Source organism: Littorina saxatilis, linkage group LG2, assembly GCF_037325665.1.
Source record: "Littorina saxatilis isolate snail1 linkage group LG2, US_GU_Lsax_2.0, whole genome shotgun sequence".
Classification (NCBI taxonomy): Eukaryota; Metazoa; Mollusca; class Gastropoda; order Littorinimorpha; family Littorinidae; genus Littorina; species Littorina saxatilis.
The window spans coordinates 12,188,480-12,205,745 of record NC_090246.1 but is presented as its reverse complement, the minus strand read 5'-3'; the positions used below and the strand labels follow the sequence as shown (position 1 = coordinate 12,205,745).

At 39.3% G+C, this 17,266-nt stretch overlaps 2 protein-coding genes across 8 annotated transcripts in view; one reads left to right on the top strand and one right to left on the bottom strand.

Annotated features, from left to right (window-relative positions):
- LOC138958207 (dnaJ homolog subfamily C member 13-like) overlaps nucleotides 1–2,982 on the top strand; it is a 90,869-nt gene extending 87,887 nt beyond the window's left edge. For 2 of the 4 annotated variants that reach the window (XM_070329300.1, XM_070329299.1), the window contains one exon: nucleotides 2,604–2,982. In XM_070329300.1, the coding sequence (XP_070185401.1) occupies nucleotides 2,604–2,707 (104 nt within the window). In that variant the 3' untranslated portion in view covers nucleotides 2,708–2,982. The remainder of the gene's footprint in view (nucleotides 1–2,603) is intronic. The other 2 variants (XM_070329302.1, XM_070329301.1) reach the window with 1 other exon arrangement.
- A 7,224-nt stretch (nucleotides 2,983–10,206) lies between these two features.
- Nucleotides 10,207–17,266, bottom strand: part of LOC138958215 (islet cell autoantigen 1-like) — a 46,246-nt gene continuing 39,186 nt past the window's right edge. For all 4 annotated transcript variants that reach the window (XM_070329312.1, XM_070329314.1, XM_070329315.1 and 1 more), the window contains one exon: nucleotides 10,207–17,153. In XM_070329312.1, the coding sequence (XP_070185413.1) occupies nucleotides 17,043–17,153 (111 nt within the window). In that variant the 3' untranslated portion in view covers nucleotides 10,207–17,042. The remainder of the gene's footprint in view (nucleotides 17,154–17,266) is intronic.

The following is a 17,266-nucleotide window of genomic DNA, read 5'->3' as shown; positions in this document are numbered from 1 at the left end:
TCGCACAGGGCGTCCACGGCGTCTGTTTACGCCTCACACTGGAGGTCCTGGGCCTCCTGGTGCTTGGAGAAGGGGGTGAGTTCGGTGGCGCCTCGCTCTATGCAGGTGGCCAACCACCTCTCTTTTCTTTTTTCGCAGGGTGCGTCTGTTTCCTCCTTGAGGGTCCGGCGCTCAGCTATCTCTGCGACGCTTAAGCAGATCGGTAGATCTATTAACGTCGGGGGTGTGATTGCAGCAGTAATCAAGGGTGCTGCTCTCAAGCAGGCCAGGTCCAGGTGCCCGTCCCCCAAGTGGGACCTTTTTCTGGTCTTAGCATTCTTGCGGTCTTCGGAGTTCGAACCGCTGCGGGAGGCTAGTCTGCATAATCTTACTCGGAAGACGCTGTTTCTTCTTCTGTTGGCGACGGCCCGGCGGGGTAGCGAGGTCCACGCCCTGTCGGGTCTGCCAGAGGATATTTCTTTCGAGTCGGACGGCTCTGTCTCTTTGCATTTCCGTCCCGATTTTTTGGCCAAAAATCAGACTCCGGGGCAGGCCTCTCCGTTGGTTAGAGTCAAGGCACTGACCAACGCGTTGGCTCCGGACGACCCTGATTTGGCCAACTGCCCTGTTCGGGCCCTCCGTTTGTACTTGGAGCGCACTCAGCCCTTGCGTTCCAAGTCTCAGAAGTTATTGTTTCTCTCCCTTCTTACAACTCGGGAGAGAGATGTCTCAAAGGTTACGTTGGCCCGGTGGGTGACTTCTCTGATAAGGCAAGCTTATGTTTGGAGTAGCACAAACAGGGGGGGGGGCGCTGCCTGCCTTTCCCCTGGACTCCCCCAGAGCCCATGAAACGAGGGCATGGGCATCATCGCTCGCAGTCCTACGCTCCATGCGCCTCGATGATGTTTTGTCTACTGCGTACTGGCGCTCTGAAGATATATTCCTGAATTATTATCTTCGGGACATTTCTGCCCTCCGCCAGGACGGCTCTCGTGCTCTGCCTGCACTTGTAGCAGCTGGTCAGGTTCTGACCAGAACGTGATGGTGAGTTTGAGTTTATTTCTTGCCCACCGCCATGTTGATGTTATCTGCTTTATGTGATTCGGAGTAAGAATATGTAATTTAATGGAAAATTTCTAAGTAAATTTTCATTTCATTAATATACTTACCCGAATCACATAGTGAATTCCCTCCCTCCTTCCCCGCTTGTGGTTTTTAGTCTTTCTGAAGCCGTATGAGCGGTCACGTGGTGACAGAGAGGAAGTAGCTATATGGGAGGTAACTCCCAGGGAACCTGGCTGTTACCATAGCTATTCAAGCTTTTTGGTAGGGGTCGCTTCCCTTTGTTTGTTTTTTGATGGGTAGCGTTTTTTCAGTACCTAGCATCTCAGACGTAGTCAAATGCTTTATGTGATTCGGGTAAGTATATTAATGAAATGAAAATTTACTTAGAAATTTTCCAATTATTATGGTAGAAGGACAGCTGAATGGAAGGATTTACTAACTGATGTATCAAATATACTTCAGATTGGTGGGAATATTGTTTTCAGTGCAGGTTCTACTGGCCACTTATAACAAATGGCAACATTATTTTGAGCATGAGGCGATGCATTTTAGCGTTTTGACTTTAGAACTGGGTTTTTTACCCCAGTGGCTGTTTGTATGTGCTGGTTTTTCAGTTGATTAGTTCTGTTTACTGAGTTTTTTAAACTACTTTGACGTTTTTGCATATAAAGCGCAACTGCCATTTTCTGTGTTCAGCTTTCCCCTTTGATCACATGTATTTATGCTCTTATGTTATTTAGATTGTAGAACATAACCAGGTTAAAAAAAAAAAAGGTTTACTGATTTGATCTCCCTGCCTTTTCTATCCAAAGCAGTTGGCAGGTACTGATGTAGTTTGAATTAAAGATTTTTCTGAACTCTTTTTCCTTCTAATTTATTTCTATTAAACCCGACAGCCACGAAGTAACTTTGTATCATAAAAGAATGTGACATTAGCTTGTTTGTGATGTATATTTTGTTTCAGGGTTGTGCAAACAATGTCAAAAAAGACAATGCCAACAACACCTGAATAGTTTTGGGTTGATTTAGCCACTGTACATTCTGTTTTATCTCAGGAGGTAGTCTCAAATAATTCATAGTCTGTGTTTTGCCGTTTCAAAAATTCATAGTCCGACTGTATTGCCGTTTCAAAAATTCATAGTCTGTGTTTTACCGTTTCAAAAATGTATAGTCTGTGTTATGCCATTTCAAAAATTCATAGTCGGATAGTTTTGCCGTTTTAAAAATTCAAAAATTAATAACTGTGCTATGCAGTTTCAAAAATTCATAGTCTGTGTTTTGCAGTTTCAAAAATGCATAGTCTGTGTTTTGCCGTTTTAAAAATTCATTGTCTGTGTCATGCCATTTCAAAAATTAATAACTGTGCTATGCAGTTTCAAAAATTCATAGTCTGTGTTTTGCAGTTTCAAAAATTCATAGTCTCTATTTTGCAGTTTCAAAAATTCATAGTCTCTGTTTTGCCGTTTATTCCCCTATTCTGTACTTTCGTTCTCGATCTCTTTCTGTAATCTTCAGATTGTGTGTGGACGGAGTGTAAGATATTCTTGATGTTGTTCCAGGTCCCACCGGGCCCAGTGTCGCAGGTTACCTGACGTCAGGCAACATGAGATCCACCATGCCAGACGCCCCGCCCCCGCTGGACCACGACACGCATCATGAGTGAGGTCGCCTTAGCAACTAGTGAGGTCACCATACCAACCAGTGCCACAACATTGTCTACGACAGTCTTACCGGTCTAAGAGAGAACTCTTCTGTTTTGAAAAGTGTGTGTGCTGATCGAAGTCCTGTGGACAATATATGGCAGTTTGGACTGTGTGGCAAACACTTCTATGATCATTGCAAGTGATATCCTGATACTGGTCAGCTTCTGGAGAAACAGAGTTTTTTCTTTTTGTTGTTGTTGCTTTCTGTTGTTGTTTTTGGTTGTTTTCGTGTGTGATTTTTATCTTTAGGGGGGGGTGGGTGGTTTCTTGCTGCTTTCTGTTGTTGTTTTTGGTTGTTTTTGTGTGTGAATTTTTTCTTTAGGGGGGGGGGGGGGGGGATGGTTTCTTGCTAGTGTCATAATTTTGTTGCTTTAGATTCAGTTTTGCAGAGACTTGGCTTCATGAGTCTGCAAACGTTGAGGACCAGTCTGGACTTGTGGTTCCGTATACAGACAGAGGCAATGGCTTTAGAGTTTGTAGATGTGTTGTAAATGATTAATGAGAGAAACTTATAACTGTTGACCACAATGGACGTGTCTGAGAATGGATATATGTCAGGTATTGCAGTGACACCATTTTCAGAGTTTGGCTGTGAAGGTGTTAATGTATTGTTACACTGAAGCTGTACAAATGTATTTAGATTTGCTGTGGATGGAAAGTTTCTCTGTGAAACGTATGCTTTTGTTGGCAGACTCTGTTTTAAACAATTGGGTGCCGGGAAGCTTGACAATAGTTAAAGTGTGTGGATGTTAAGTTTCACTATGAAATGATTTTTGTTCTTGACTGCAGACTCTGTTTTAGTCGAAATGGAGTCTATAGTGAGTGCATTGGATGAGAAGTTTGACAATATTTAAAGTGTGTGGATGTTAAGTTTCACTATGAAATGTATTCTTTTGTTGTTTGCAGGCTCTGTTTTAGTCGAGATGGAGTCTATAGTGAGTGCATCAGATGAGAAGCTTGACAATATTTGAAGCGTGTGGCTGTGTGTCATGTCTCCGTGAAATGTATGCTTTTGTTAGATGACGGTGTTTTAAACAAGATGCCGAGAAGCTGGACAATATTTGAAGCTTATGGCTGTAAAGTTTCACTGTGAAATGTATGCCTTCGTTGGCTGACTCTGTTTTAATGGAGATGGACTGTCTACAATGAGTGCATCAGACAAGTAAATGCTGGTGCTTATGCCGAGGCCGTTTCTCCCGGCTCTGACAAGTGTTCTGTGATTTGCACTCTGGTGTGGAAGTGATATCAGCACTTTACGCCCACCTTAGAGTGGCGCTCTCTGATTAAAATTGAATATTATTGTATCATTTGCATTGGTCCAAATTCCCTTGTGAATGCAATACTTGCGGAAGAGTCTTCTTGTGCAAAAGTGCAGATTTTTGGATTTGTTAACAATGTGTGGCTGTATAATTGATGTGGTTTTTTTTCTCCATTTTATTTGGCATTGGATACTTTTTTTGTGTGAGATGAAACAAGTGAAAATAAGTTTGAGCTTTGCTAATCTTTCATTCTTTTCTTATGTCAAACAGTTCAGAAAAGCATAAACTAAAAGTGTGAATAACAATTATGATCGAGTCACTTCTAATTTTGTCACTTCCCACTTATCAAAGCTGCAGAAGTGCGTTGTGTTCTTTACATTGACATGCATTTACAGAGAGACCTTATTATGCTCAGAAAATCATCTTCAGATGAAGAAAGGAACTGATACGCACCCTGCATTTGATATACTCTTGTGACAATATGTGTTGCGATAGAGTTTTGGTATGAAGAGATGAAAGTACAGTGGTACCTGTGATGTGAGGACACCTCCCGTGAAAGGCCATCTTCTGGAGTCCCTTTGTCTATTATCTTGACCAGCATAAACCTGTCATAACAGGCCACCTGCAATGTAGGGACAGTTTTAACTGGTCCCAAGGGTGTTCTTTCATCACAGGTACCACTGTTTCGGGGGCCCGGTAGCTCAGTTGGTAGAGCACTGGACTTGTGATCGGAAGGTCGCAGGTTCGAATTCGGGCCGGGCCGGACACGGGTCAACTTTATGTGCAGACCCAGAGACGGAAGCCATGTCCCACCCCCGTGTCATCACAATGGCACGTAAAAGACCTTGGTTATTCTGCCATAAGTGCAGGTGGCTGAATACACCTAAACACGCAGACACCTGGGTAGCGCGACTCCGTTGCTGCTAGCTTTCCACTGGGAGGAAGCGACCCGAATTTCCCAGCGATGGGACAATAAAGTAACGAAAATGAAAATGAAAAAATGAAACGACCAGATTAAAATATTAGTTTAAAGAATAAAAGAACAGTGCTGATTTTGTGATGATTGTAATGTTCTACAGCAGTACCTGCGATGAAAGGACACCCATGGGACCAGCTAAAAGTGCCCCTACATTGCAGGTGGCCTGTCTTGACAGGTTTATTTTGGTAGAAATTGGAGGGGCCACACATCGCTGCACGTGTAAATTGCTCTCAGTTGGTGACAGTTTGCATTGGAGGTGAAATCGGATTTTTACGCTACAATTATCATTATGAGAGTGAGCAGTTCATGCTTGAACGTGTGGTGAGATTTTTTATGTGGGAAATGAAAAGGATCAGCGTTTAACATTTCATTGCTAATCAGTCTTTGCAAATATTCAGCTTTGTCCGTTTTAATGTGTCATGTATGTCAGTTTCTTATAAGCGGTGTGAACTTGTACATCATCAACATGCTTTTGAAGTCAGTTCACTCTTCCGAGAGATTGTGTAAATATTTATTGAAATATCTCTGTTGATTGTGAGTGAACATTTCAAACAGACTAATATCTCTTGTTTTATGTACTCTTTGTAGTACAGATGTATGCAGCAGATTTCATCACTAACATGGAAAAAAAATTCATCCCGTTTGTTTTATTATCTTCCTGTCGCAAAAGTTTGTGAACAATACTCAGAGTCTGGCAAAATGTTGATTTTTGCATGAAAGACAGCCTGAAATTGACTGTTACATGAATAAAGGGACACACAGAGTGGTTTAAAAGCTTTGTACTTAGCTGTGTGGACTGTCATTTTTGTATGTTCAAGGTAGCTTTTATAACTGCAGTTTTGATGTAAGAATTTCCTTCTTTTTTTTCTCCTTCTCCACTGTTTCATTTTCTCTCTCTCTTTTTTTCCACTTTTTTTCTTAATATTTCAGATTGTCATAAACTTGAAAGCTAATTGCAAGACGAGTCCTGTGTGTATAGTCTCAGATTATTTTGAAAATGGAACTGAAAGGGAAACCTCTCAGCTGTCTTCCAAAAAACGTCAGAGGGAAAAAGGTCGGAGAGAGAAAGAGAGAAATTGCTACGGCAGATGGACACTTGCTGAGACTTAATACTCTAGACTTTTCTATGATTTATTCTTCAGGAACCGATCCACACTGTGCAACCAAATCGCATAATTCAAGTTTTAATAGTGTGTATGCATGGACAGGAGCTCACACACTGGTCTTTGATGTTGGCCTTTGCGCATGTGTGTTTGTTTGTGGGTGTGTGTGTGTGTGTGTGTGTGTGTGTGTGTGTGTATGAGAGAGAGGGAAAGCGAGCATCTGTATATAAATGGGTTTGGATGTGTCGAGCAGCATGCAGGTGTTTATTATATACGGCTTTTGAGAAGATGTAAGTGATGTATAGTGTCATATTTAAGTGTGGCATTAAAATATAGTTGAGACAGTGGCATTTTGTTACCGTTAGTTATTGTCATTGTGTGAAATTTGGCCCAACTGCTTCTCAGAGACATTTAAGATTCCAGCTGATAGGGAGTGCAGAGCAAATATTTTATGTTATGAATTTCATCCCCAGTAAAATATTCTGTGCCATTTTTCTTTAATATGGAAAGCCAAAAGTAGGTTAGAGCAAAGCAAATGGTCTTATGTTGCGTGTTGAATCTGCCTTATTTTGCACAGCTTTTGAACTGTGTCTGCAATCAACTGTTTACAGTTATGCACATTGTTGTCAATATGCACTTTATTTGCTCAGCTTTTTTGTCAGTTTTTAAGTTACTGGAGAATGTTACAAAAAGGTACATGTGTACTTGCTGTAACTATGTTTAACGTACTGTAAGTAAAATACGGTATTCTGTACATGAACGATATGTAGCAAATCATTTATAAAATGTGTTGATTTTGATTTGATTTTGTTGTTTAGGGTTCGTCATTTGAAGTCTGTGTGCTTGTGACTTGAAGCAGTCAGTTTTTAATTATGTTGTATCTGCCTGTCTTTATTACAATTTAAATGGGGCACTTTTTTTGTTGTCTTACATTTTTCATATAAAAGCAAGAACAAATAGGTTTTAAATGTATCCTTTTTTCTTTTATTTTTATTTTTTAATTGAGTTTTGAGATAACCCCTGCAAGCTTATAGTCAGCGAAACCAAAAACATTTTGTATCCTTTTTCTTCTTCATCTTTTTTTCAGTCATCTTTTTTTCAGTCTGTAGTTTGTAAACATGGAGTTCAGAATTGGTGGAATGATCTCGCTCGAGAGCTGTGCTGGCCAAAAATTAGAGCAAGATGAAACCACCAGTTTTATTTAATGTTGTATTTAAGCATTATACTCATTTCAAGACATGTTATGGTTTGTTATTGTTCTTCGTAGTTGTTGGTTGTTGTGGTTTTTATTTTTTAAGACTGTAACTATATTTCTTTTTTAAATTTAATTTATAGTCAATCCATTCAAGTAGGTAGTTTTAATACTCTGTTAGTCATTTCCTTTCATATTCTTTTGTTAACAGGTTCATTTCGGTTTTGCTTTTTTGCCTTTTAATTATTAGAGTTATGCAAATGCTTTCATGCAGTTATAAAATATATGTCGTTGCAATGCAATATTTTTTGTTCAGCTTTTTGTATGGCCGCAATATAGACACATACCGTAACTGTTAATTTTTGTTTATGATTTAAAAATCAAGGTACTATATAGTCTATACTTTCCTTTAATCTTAGTGCAAATTTACTTTTTTGCTGGTATATTTACTGACAAAGGAGTTATTTGTTTCAACTTTAACTTTGAGGCAATTATGAAACATGTTGTTGTTCCTATAAAACTATAGCAAATCATCTGTTTTTAAACATAAAGTTGGTGTAGGCATTGCAAGTAAACGAAAGACTATTGATACCACTGCTCAACTCTTTCAAAACTGTGGTCTAGTCAAAGTAGTGTACATCCACATGTATATTGGAATAATATACCTGTACTCTACCTGCTATAACTTATAAGCGAAACACACTCATCAGTACGGAAACATGACTTCATGACTTCATTTCAAACATTGTTATTTTAACAGAATAAGTTCTGTGTAATGTAAATTCACAATAATTGATATAGGAATTGGGAACATGCCAAACCTGGTTTCCTGTTATGTCCTCTTTTTGTTTAAACAGAAATTGGGGTATAACTATATTATAAGGTATATTCACAGTAATGAATATTGAAATTAAGAATGTGTACTCAACCAATAACTGAGCTGAATAAGTCCCATAAGATGTATGGTTAGAATCACACCCAAAGCACATAATTGATGTAGAACTTGTTAGTAGTACAGTTATACTTATATCTATCATAGTTAACTTGTATCTGTGACAACCGTTTACTCATAAACCTATATAACCTGGTCGTAGAGAGTGGAGAGAGAGCGTTCAGTAAAACAATTGGTCTCCGCTTACTTAGTGTGCAATATAGGCAGGAACAAATGTTGCAAGCACACAAGGGCCGGCACACAATGGTCTTGGAATTTGAAACTGAATATCCATTAGGGTTTAATGCATTATTAAAGTGAGCAAAAACAGTAGCCCACCCAAATAATTTTCTGTATGCACTGCAGCATTTGTTTTCACCTTTTTTTTCTGATTTTTGAGATACTTGAGTGAAAGAGTGGAAGAAAGAAATGTAACGTCTACTATTCAGCCTGTTGTTGATGTGTGTCTCAAATTTGGTGCAATGTTTGAGACTGAAAGTGAAGTGAATCCATACCTACACAAGTGTACAGTCATCTGTGTATAATCTGTCAATATGCGAGTGTATGTGTAGCCGATTAATAATGTGATTGAAATGATAATGTTAGACTGTACATACAAGGCAAGTGCTTACCCTGTGCTTGCAAAATTTAAAGATTGTTGCAATTGTGAAATAAATCCTAATGAATTATCACCTGCTTGTTTTTGTTATTGTGTGTACTGGTTAGAAAATGTCAGATACTTGCATGCACCCACACATGCACCCACACACACACACTCGCACTGTGTCTCATTTCTCCTGCACTCGTGTCGTCACCTGCATGACTAAACAGGCACACAGTGACAATGAGTTTCATTTTTCTCTCCCCTTACTTCTACCAAGTGATCAGCACCAAGTACAGACTGGAATCCCCTTTTAAGATCTTCAAAAATCTTGTCTTATTTTCATTCATTTCATTTTTCATTTTCATTACTTTATTGTCCCATCGTTGGGAAATTCGGGTCGCTTCCTCCCAGTGGAAAGCTAGCAGCAACGGAGTCGCGCTACCCAGGTGTCTGCGTGTTTAGGTGTATTCAGCCACCTGCACTTTTATGGCAGAATGACCAAGGTCTTTTACGTGCCATTGTGATGACACGGGGGTGGGACATGGCTTCCGTCTCTGGGTCTGCACATAAAGTTGACCCGTGTCCGTCCCGGCCCGAATTCGATCCTGCGACCTTCCGATCACAAGTCCAGTGCTCTACCAACTGAGGAGGGAAACTTAAAATGAAGGTTCCTCTGTAGTGGCGTTCATTTTCAGCGATAAAGAAGACTCAAAGAGTGATCTTTGAAGGAATCCAATACAGAGAAACTGCAAATCTTGGGATTGTTTTCTTGGGAGGATTTTCTAACCCGAGTCAAAAAAATAGGTCTATATCCTTTTCTCAGAACCTGCAGCTTTGCACAAACTTCTACACACCAAGCCCAGTGTTTGTGAAGCTGTCTGTCTTTAAGTTGCAAAATGGTAACAGTACACTGCAAAGGGTTCCTGTTACAACATCGTCATCTCCCAACACCTTATCATATCCATCCCCCCTCCCCCCCAAAAAAACAACTGGAACAACATACAAACAAACTACACAACCCCTTAACCTACGTTGCGTGACCTGAACACCAAAAATAGATCACAAACGAAAACCCAATCTCGCACACTACACACACGCACATGAATAATGAATGATCACCTGCTTGTTTTTGTCATTGTGTGTCCTGGTTGGAAAATGTCAGAGATACTTGTGAGTGCACGCGCACACACACACACACACACACGTGTACACACACGTGTACACACACACACACACGTGTACACACACACACACACGTGTACACACACACACACACATGTGTACACACACACACACACACACACGTGTACACACACACACACGTGTACACACACACACACACGCGTGCACACACACACACGTGAACACACACACACACACACACAAAACAGTTCAAGTCAATCAATCAATCTTTATCGTCCCCAAACATCCTTTTAAACAAAAAGAAATCGGTTAGTAGACTAGAGGAACACAAAACATGCATGTTTACAGGTAGAATACAATTGTCTTTAGGTAGAACACAATACATAGCGGTTACTTATAACAATGACGTACAGATCTGTAGTAATCTTAACAAAAAGACTTTCTCATGGCCTGCAGACAACACAGCTGTATTTGGAAGAAATAGACATTCAGATTCTGTAGTAATCTTAACAGAAGATTTTCTAATTGCCAACATATAGTTCATTCCTGTATTTGTAACAAAGACATACCGAGATCGGTATGAATGAGTGAACAAAAGATTTTGTAAGTGCCAGAACTGTAACTGAAAGAGAGGGATGACCTTCTTCAGCGTTCCAGAAATTCTGGTGACGTGTGAGCTCGTTTGCCCATTTGGGTTCCCCACAATATACTCAGAGAGCATTGTCAGCTTCACTCCGCTTTCGTTGGGTAGGCATGCTGGATATTTTCGTGTTTCCATAACCCACCAAACTCCGACATGGATTACAGGATCTTTTTCGTGTGCACTTGGTCTTGTGCTTTCGTGTACACAGGAAGGGGGTTAAGTCACTAGCAGGTCTGTACATAAATTGACCTGGGAGATTGGAAAAATCTCCACTCTTAACCCACCAGGCGGCAGCGACCGGGATTCGAACTCATGACCTCCCGATTCGGAGGCCGATGTTTTACCACCACGCCACTGCGCCCGTCTGAGGGATGACCATTTGTCAACTGTGGAAGCTCACACAGAGTGCAATCATTCTCGGTGTAAAACACACCAAAAGTCTGAACTTCTAACTTCCATCCAGGTACAGAGTATGTATTTCTTCTTCAACATGCCAAAAGATGCAGTCAAGATCAACCTTAACAAGACCTAGCTAAATGCATTACTAAAATCCATGTTGCTCCAGTTTTGCTGAGCAAGGAAAATTCACCCAAATATTTCATGCTGTTTATAAGAAAGCTCAGCAGCGACTTTTTCTTCTCAGGAAGCTTAAATATTTTAATGTCAATCAAAGTGTTATGGAACTTGTGTATCGCAGTTTGATTGAAAGCATACTGACTTTTAACATTGTGACATGGTATGGTACCACAAATGTTAAAAACAAAGCTAAACTCCACCGCATTGTTGCGACGGCTAGCAAGCTTGTTGGGCAACCCCAACGACAGCTGACCAGTCTCTACGAAGCTGCCATTAAGCGGAAAGCTCTCAAAATTGTCCGTGATCCGATCCATCCTCTCAACCCCTGTTTCGAAATTCTCCCTTCAGGTAAACGTTATAAGGTCCCTTTGGCACGCAAAAACCAGTTTAAAAAGTCATTCCTGCCTTCTGCAGTCACCATTTTAAATTCTTCTCGCATCACGTAGAGGCTGGTCGGCTGGGAAAAAACAAACAATGTGTACATGTGAAGGTGTGTGGGAAATATTTGTAATGTGATTACTCGGCTGTGAAACCCAACTCCTGTGATATGAGAGGGTAAATTTACATAGTGCAATATCATATTTGATTGTATCCCTTTTATGTTTTATGTTTTATGTGTGTCGTCCTATACAATTGTTGTTATAATCGTTTACAGGCAGACAGGGTGTGCCGAAGAAAAATTTCCATTTTTATGTAATATTTTAATGGACAATAAAGTGCTGTTATTGTTATTGTTATTATTATTGTTATTTTGAAAAACAAATCTTTTCATTTTGATTCACATCCATTTACATTCATGACTTGATCAACACTTGTAACTATTAAATAAGGTAAACTGGTAAAATTGTAAGTCTGAAATATGGCAGATAAATCCAAAATGTGCAGATTTTCCCTATGGGTGAAAATTTATCTTAGAAGTAAAAGCGTTTACTTAGAACTTTTTGCTCCCCTATCAAACGGTACAGAAAAATCACAATCCTCTAACGACAGGACAATTAAATACTCTTGACTCATAGTCATGTCTCTTAAATAAAGACACCTATGTGGCAAAAGATCACTTTCAACAAAACGGTTCACTCCTACATCCATAAACATTCATGTCTTGATTAACGTCTTGTAACCGCAGTAGGTAATTTGTTTTTCTTGAATGATTCATAAGGAAGAATGTTAGAGTGTTGAGTAAACTAAAAAAAAGTGAAACATGGATACAGATACTGAACTGTAAAGTACTGGTATATGTGCAAGAAAGAAAAGACTGGAAAAAACCAGATCCCAGATCAACCTACATGTCCTGCTGTAGTACAAAATAAACAGCATATAAATACTCATATTGATGTGCACCAAAAGATCTCTTCCCCAAACAAATAATGCACACAGATTTGTGATTGTTTTCACTGGCACTTATATAGCTATGTCAACAATGGCTCTATTAGTCCAATACAAGTGAATGCAGAACTCAACAAACAAACAAATGTACAGAGTATCTGATAACTGAGAACACTAAGTTGTAATGCCTTGCACTCTTTTGGAAGCAGCATGAGGGAAAGGCATAAAATGTTACAGAGAAACTGAGATTGGAACATTTGTGGTAAAACAACTTCCATCACATAATGGGGAGATTCCTAAATGCAGTCAAAAGATTACAGGTAGACAACAACAAAAAAGAAGAGACTGTCAATCTTTCTTTCTTTCTTTATTTGGTGTTTAACGTCGTTTTCAACCATGAAGGTTATATCGCGACGGGGAAAGGGGGGGAGATGGGATTGAGCCACAGGATAGAGCCACTTGTTAATTGTTTCTTGTTCACAAAAGCACTAATCAAAAAATTGCTCCAGGGGCTTGCAACGTAGTACAATATATTACCTTACTGGGAGAATGCAAGTTTCCAGTACAAAGGACTTAACATTTCTTACATACTGCTTGACTAAAATCTTTACAAACATTGACTATATTCTATACAAGAAACACTTAACAAGGGTAAAAGGAGAAACAGAATCCGTTAGTCGCCTCTTACGACATGCTGGGGAGCATCGGGTAAATTCTTCCCCTTAACCCGCGGGGGGTGACTGTCAATCACACTAGAACAGGCTCACCAATGAAAACCAGAGGACGTCACTATTGCGGTAGTTATTTAAAGTTATTCATACACAACATTTGCAGTTAAGTCTCTACACATTCAAACCCAACAAGAAGAGCAAACGCTCGATCGAGTCACTTTCGCAGTTCTGAATATTATATGAGGCATCAGATGGACAGGAAGAAATTGCTATTCACAACACAATGAGTCACGTTCACATAAAATTTGAGCCCGGTCACTTTTATAGTTTCCGAGAAAAGCCCAACGTTAAGTTGTGTGTTGCCGAACAGAAAAGGCTAGTTATCTCCCTTGTTTTTCTGATAACGTTCGTAAAAGGCTACAGATGTAAATACTTTGATGTAAAGAATAATCCTACAAAGTTTCAATCACATCCGATGAACTTTGTCAAAGATATAAAATGTCTAATTTTTCCTTTGACGCTGACCTGTGACCTTGAAAAAGGTCAAAGGTCAACGAAACCATCGTTAAAGTGTAGAGGTCATTGGAGGTCACGACTAAACAAAATATGAGCCCGATCGCTTTGATAGTTTCCGAGAAAAGTCCAACGTTAAGGTGGTGTCTACGGACGGCCGGCCGGACGGCCGGCCGGACGGACGGCCGGCCGGACAGACTAACACTGACCGATTACATAGAGTCACTTTTTCTCAAGTGACTCAAAAACACAAACCCAATGCAGAAAAATATCATTCAATCAAATAAAAACCATAAAGAATAAACACAACCAAATTAATAGATCATAACTCAAATTAAATGCACAAACAAATCAAATCAACTGTGAGAAAAAGCATGTATTTCTAGACCATGTGAAAGGGAGCTTGCAGCAAATAGTTATAACGTCAGCTCCTATCTGAGATTGCATGTCCAAAAATACATTGCCAAACTGAACAGAAAATAAAAACATTCTAGAAAATAAAATAAAAACATTCTAGAACTGTACACAATTAAATAAAATCATGTATATGAATTCAAACTGCTTTTAAATGTGGTAGGATAAATAAACAACGGACACATCTCTCCTCTATCCTGCATTTTTGTAGCAGAACAAGTAAGTTTATATTATGTTATGGCATATTTTCTGCATATAAAGCGTGGGCGTTGGGTATCTTTTTTCCCAAGAATATTGCACATAAAAACTTTGAAAAACAAAGAAGGAACTTGCCATAAATATGAGTACACACCGCCACTGGTAATAGCAGTTCTGTTTAATGATTGCCCCCTCACAAGTCTACCAGTATTAAAACAAATGTCATGACTTTGCCTGTATCTAGAATGCCCCCCCAAATTACCATCTAAACCCTTCCCTATCTCTTAGAGCAAGAAAAGACAAGGATGGAATGTTAACAAGCAAGGAAGAGAAGAAAAACCCCACTTCAGGTCATCTTTAGTCCTAAACATATGCTTCTATCTATTGTTGGACACACACAACCCAAGGCACTGCCCAGCCATTCATAACTCTTATGCTAAACCAAATGTTCAGACACAAATAGACGAACTGTGGAAATAACTCTGTCAGGTTGGTATGGGTTAGGAAAGAGTGAACACTCTTGCTTTTAATGAAGTAATCTTTCCACACATGCTCCTTGTCAACATGTTTTAGACACACCCCTCGCTAGGGACTGGCCTATTATGTCACATGTTTTAGACACACCCCTCGCTAGGGACTGGCCTATTATGTCACATGTTTTAGACACACCCCTCGCTAGGGACTGGCCTATTATGTCACATGTTTTAGACACACCCCTTGCTAGTGGCTGGCCTATTATGTCACATGTTTTAGACACACCCCTTGCTAGTGGCTGGCCTATTATGTCACATGTTTTAGACACACCCCTCGCTTGGGACTGGCCTATTATGTCACATGTTTCAGACACACCCCTCGCTAGGGATTGGCCTATTATGTCACATGTTTCAGACACACCCCTCGCTAGGGATTGGCCTATTATGTCACATGTTTCAGACACACCCCTCGCTAGGGACTGGCCTATTATGTCACATGGGAAAGTTTGCCTCACTAAAAGCAAGAGTGTTCACTCTTTCACAACCCACACACACCCGAAAGAGTTATTTCCCAACATTGTCAATTTTCACTGACAAAAACTTGCAGGTCGTAACATTAAGCAACCGACACACGTACATGTGAATACCATAAGCCACACAGCATAACATGTTAAGAGGGTCATGAAAAGTTCCTAAAGGAAACTTACTTTTTGAGCAACTTTCTTTCTTTCTTTATTTGGTGTTTAACGTCGTTTTCAACCACGAAGGTTATATCGCGACGGGGAATGGGGGGGAGATGGGATAGAGCCACTTGTTAATTGTTTCTTGTTCACAAAAGCACTAATCAAAAATTTGCTCCAGGGGCTTGCAACGTAGTACAATATATGACCTCACTGGGAGAATGCAAGTTTCCAGTACAAAGGACTTAACATTTCTTACATACTGCTTGACTAAAATCTTTACAAACATTGACTATATTCTATACAAGAAACACTTAACAAGGGTAAAAGGAGAAACAGAATCCGTTAGTCGCCTCTTACGACATGCTGGGGAGCATCGGGTAAATTCTTCCCCCTAACCCGCGGGGGGTCTTTTTGAGCAAAGAAAATGCTATTCCCTAAACATTCAACAAAAAGTGCCCAATAAGATGCATAAGGTAAAATTCACACAAATCAGAGAGAGCTATGCCTTTATTGTCTCTCTTCATTTTCATATCAGGGACTAAAAGTTTAAAGAATAAAATAATGATGACAAATATAAAATATAAAGATTTAAAAAATGTACTGATGTAAAGAAATCAAATAAGTCTATAAGGATGGAATAAAATAGGGAATGTGAAAATTGAAAGCATGTATAAGATGCATGTACCATACAAACCAAATTCCACCAACAAAAGATTCATTGCACAGAATAAATGATTACATCTTTCTAAATCAGTAAATGCCTTTCAAACTGTCAAAAATGAAAAATCACTGACATCTCTCTCCAAAAGTTTAGCATTAAATCAACAACAAGCATACAGGGGAAAAAACCCAGTGCATTTCATACAACACAGAGGAACGATACAACATTCTTTTGCACAAGACTTTCACATCTTGCCTCTGTTGACTGAAAATCTGATACTGGCAGTGCTTTTAATTTCTAAAGTCAGTATAAGATGGAGAAAAATTATCATTTCAGAAACACAGATTGACATTTCAGTAGAACAAAAACATATATTTCAATCAGAAACAAAGATCTGAAAATGTCAAAAAGTGTAACGGAGAAAACACCAAACGTCAGCAGACATAAACAAGAGATCACATAGACCAGGAATGGAATCACAAAGTTCATTTTCACAATACTAAGGAATGTTGCCAGTATTACCGATTGTTTCATTACAATAAAATAGCTCCATACACATTCATATCAATAGTATCACAATCTAAATGCAGATTGCCAAAATGGCTACAAAACAAAAGCCCTTTGTGTAACGTTTCATTTCCTTCTACACTAAACCAGTAACTAACGAAACCAACTACACCGTTTTGAGCATCATAAGCTTTGCATTCTTTCTCTCACTTTTCTTTTTTTTCCTTTACATATCTGTAACTGCTGTATAACATTACTTTTCAGTCGAATACTGCTTTCAAATGCAAAACAAAAAGTTGTATTTCATATCAAAGAAACACAAAACACCCATATATGCTTAAAACCCATTTTCATGATGATGATATCATTATGGTTGGAATATGAAAATGGTGTATGACACGAAGATATGGATGGTGGGTTCAGAGTTCACCAATCATGTCGTCTGGCTGTCGACCTACAGCGTCTGGGTTCGACAAGGGGTCAAGGTCGGCGAAGAGGTTGAACCAAGCGGACATGTCTGTCTTCTGGCCCTGTAAAACAGATGAATGGGGCAGAATATTATTTGATGTACAAAAATAAAATTACATCTGAGGACAGACTTGTTCCGCAAAAATTCATTTAACTGATAATTTAAAAAAAATTG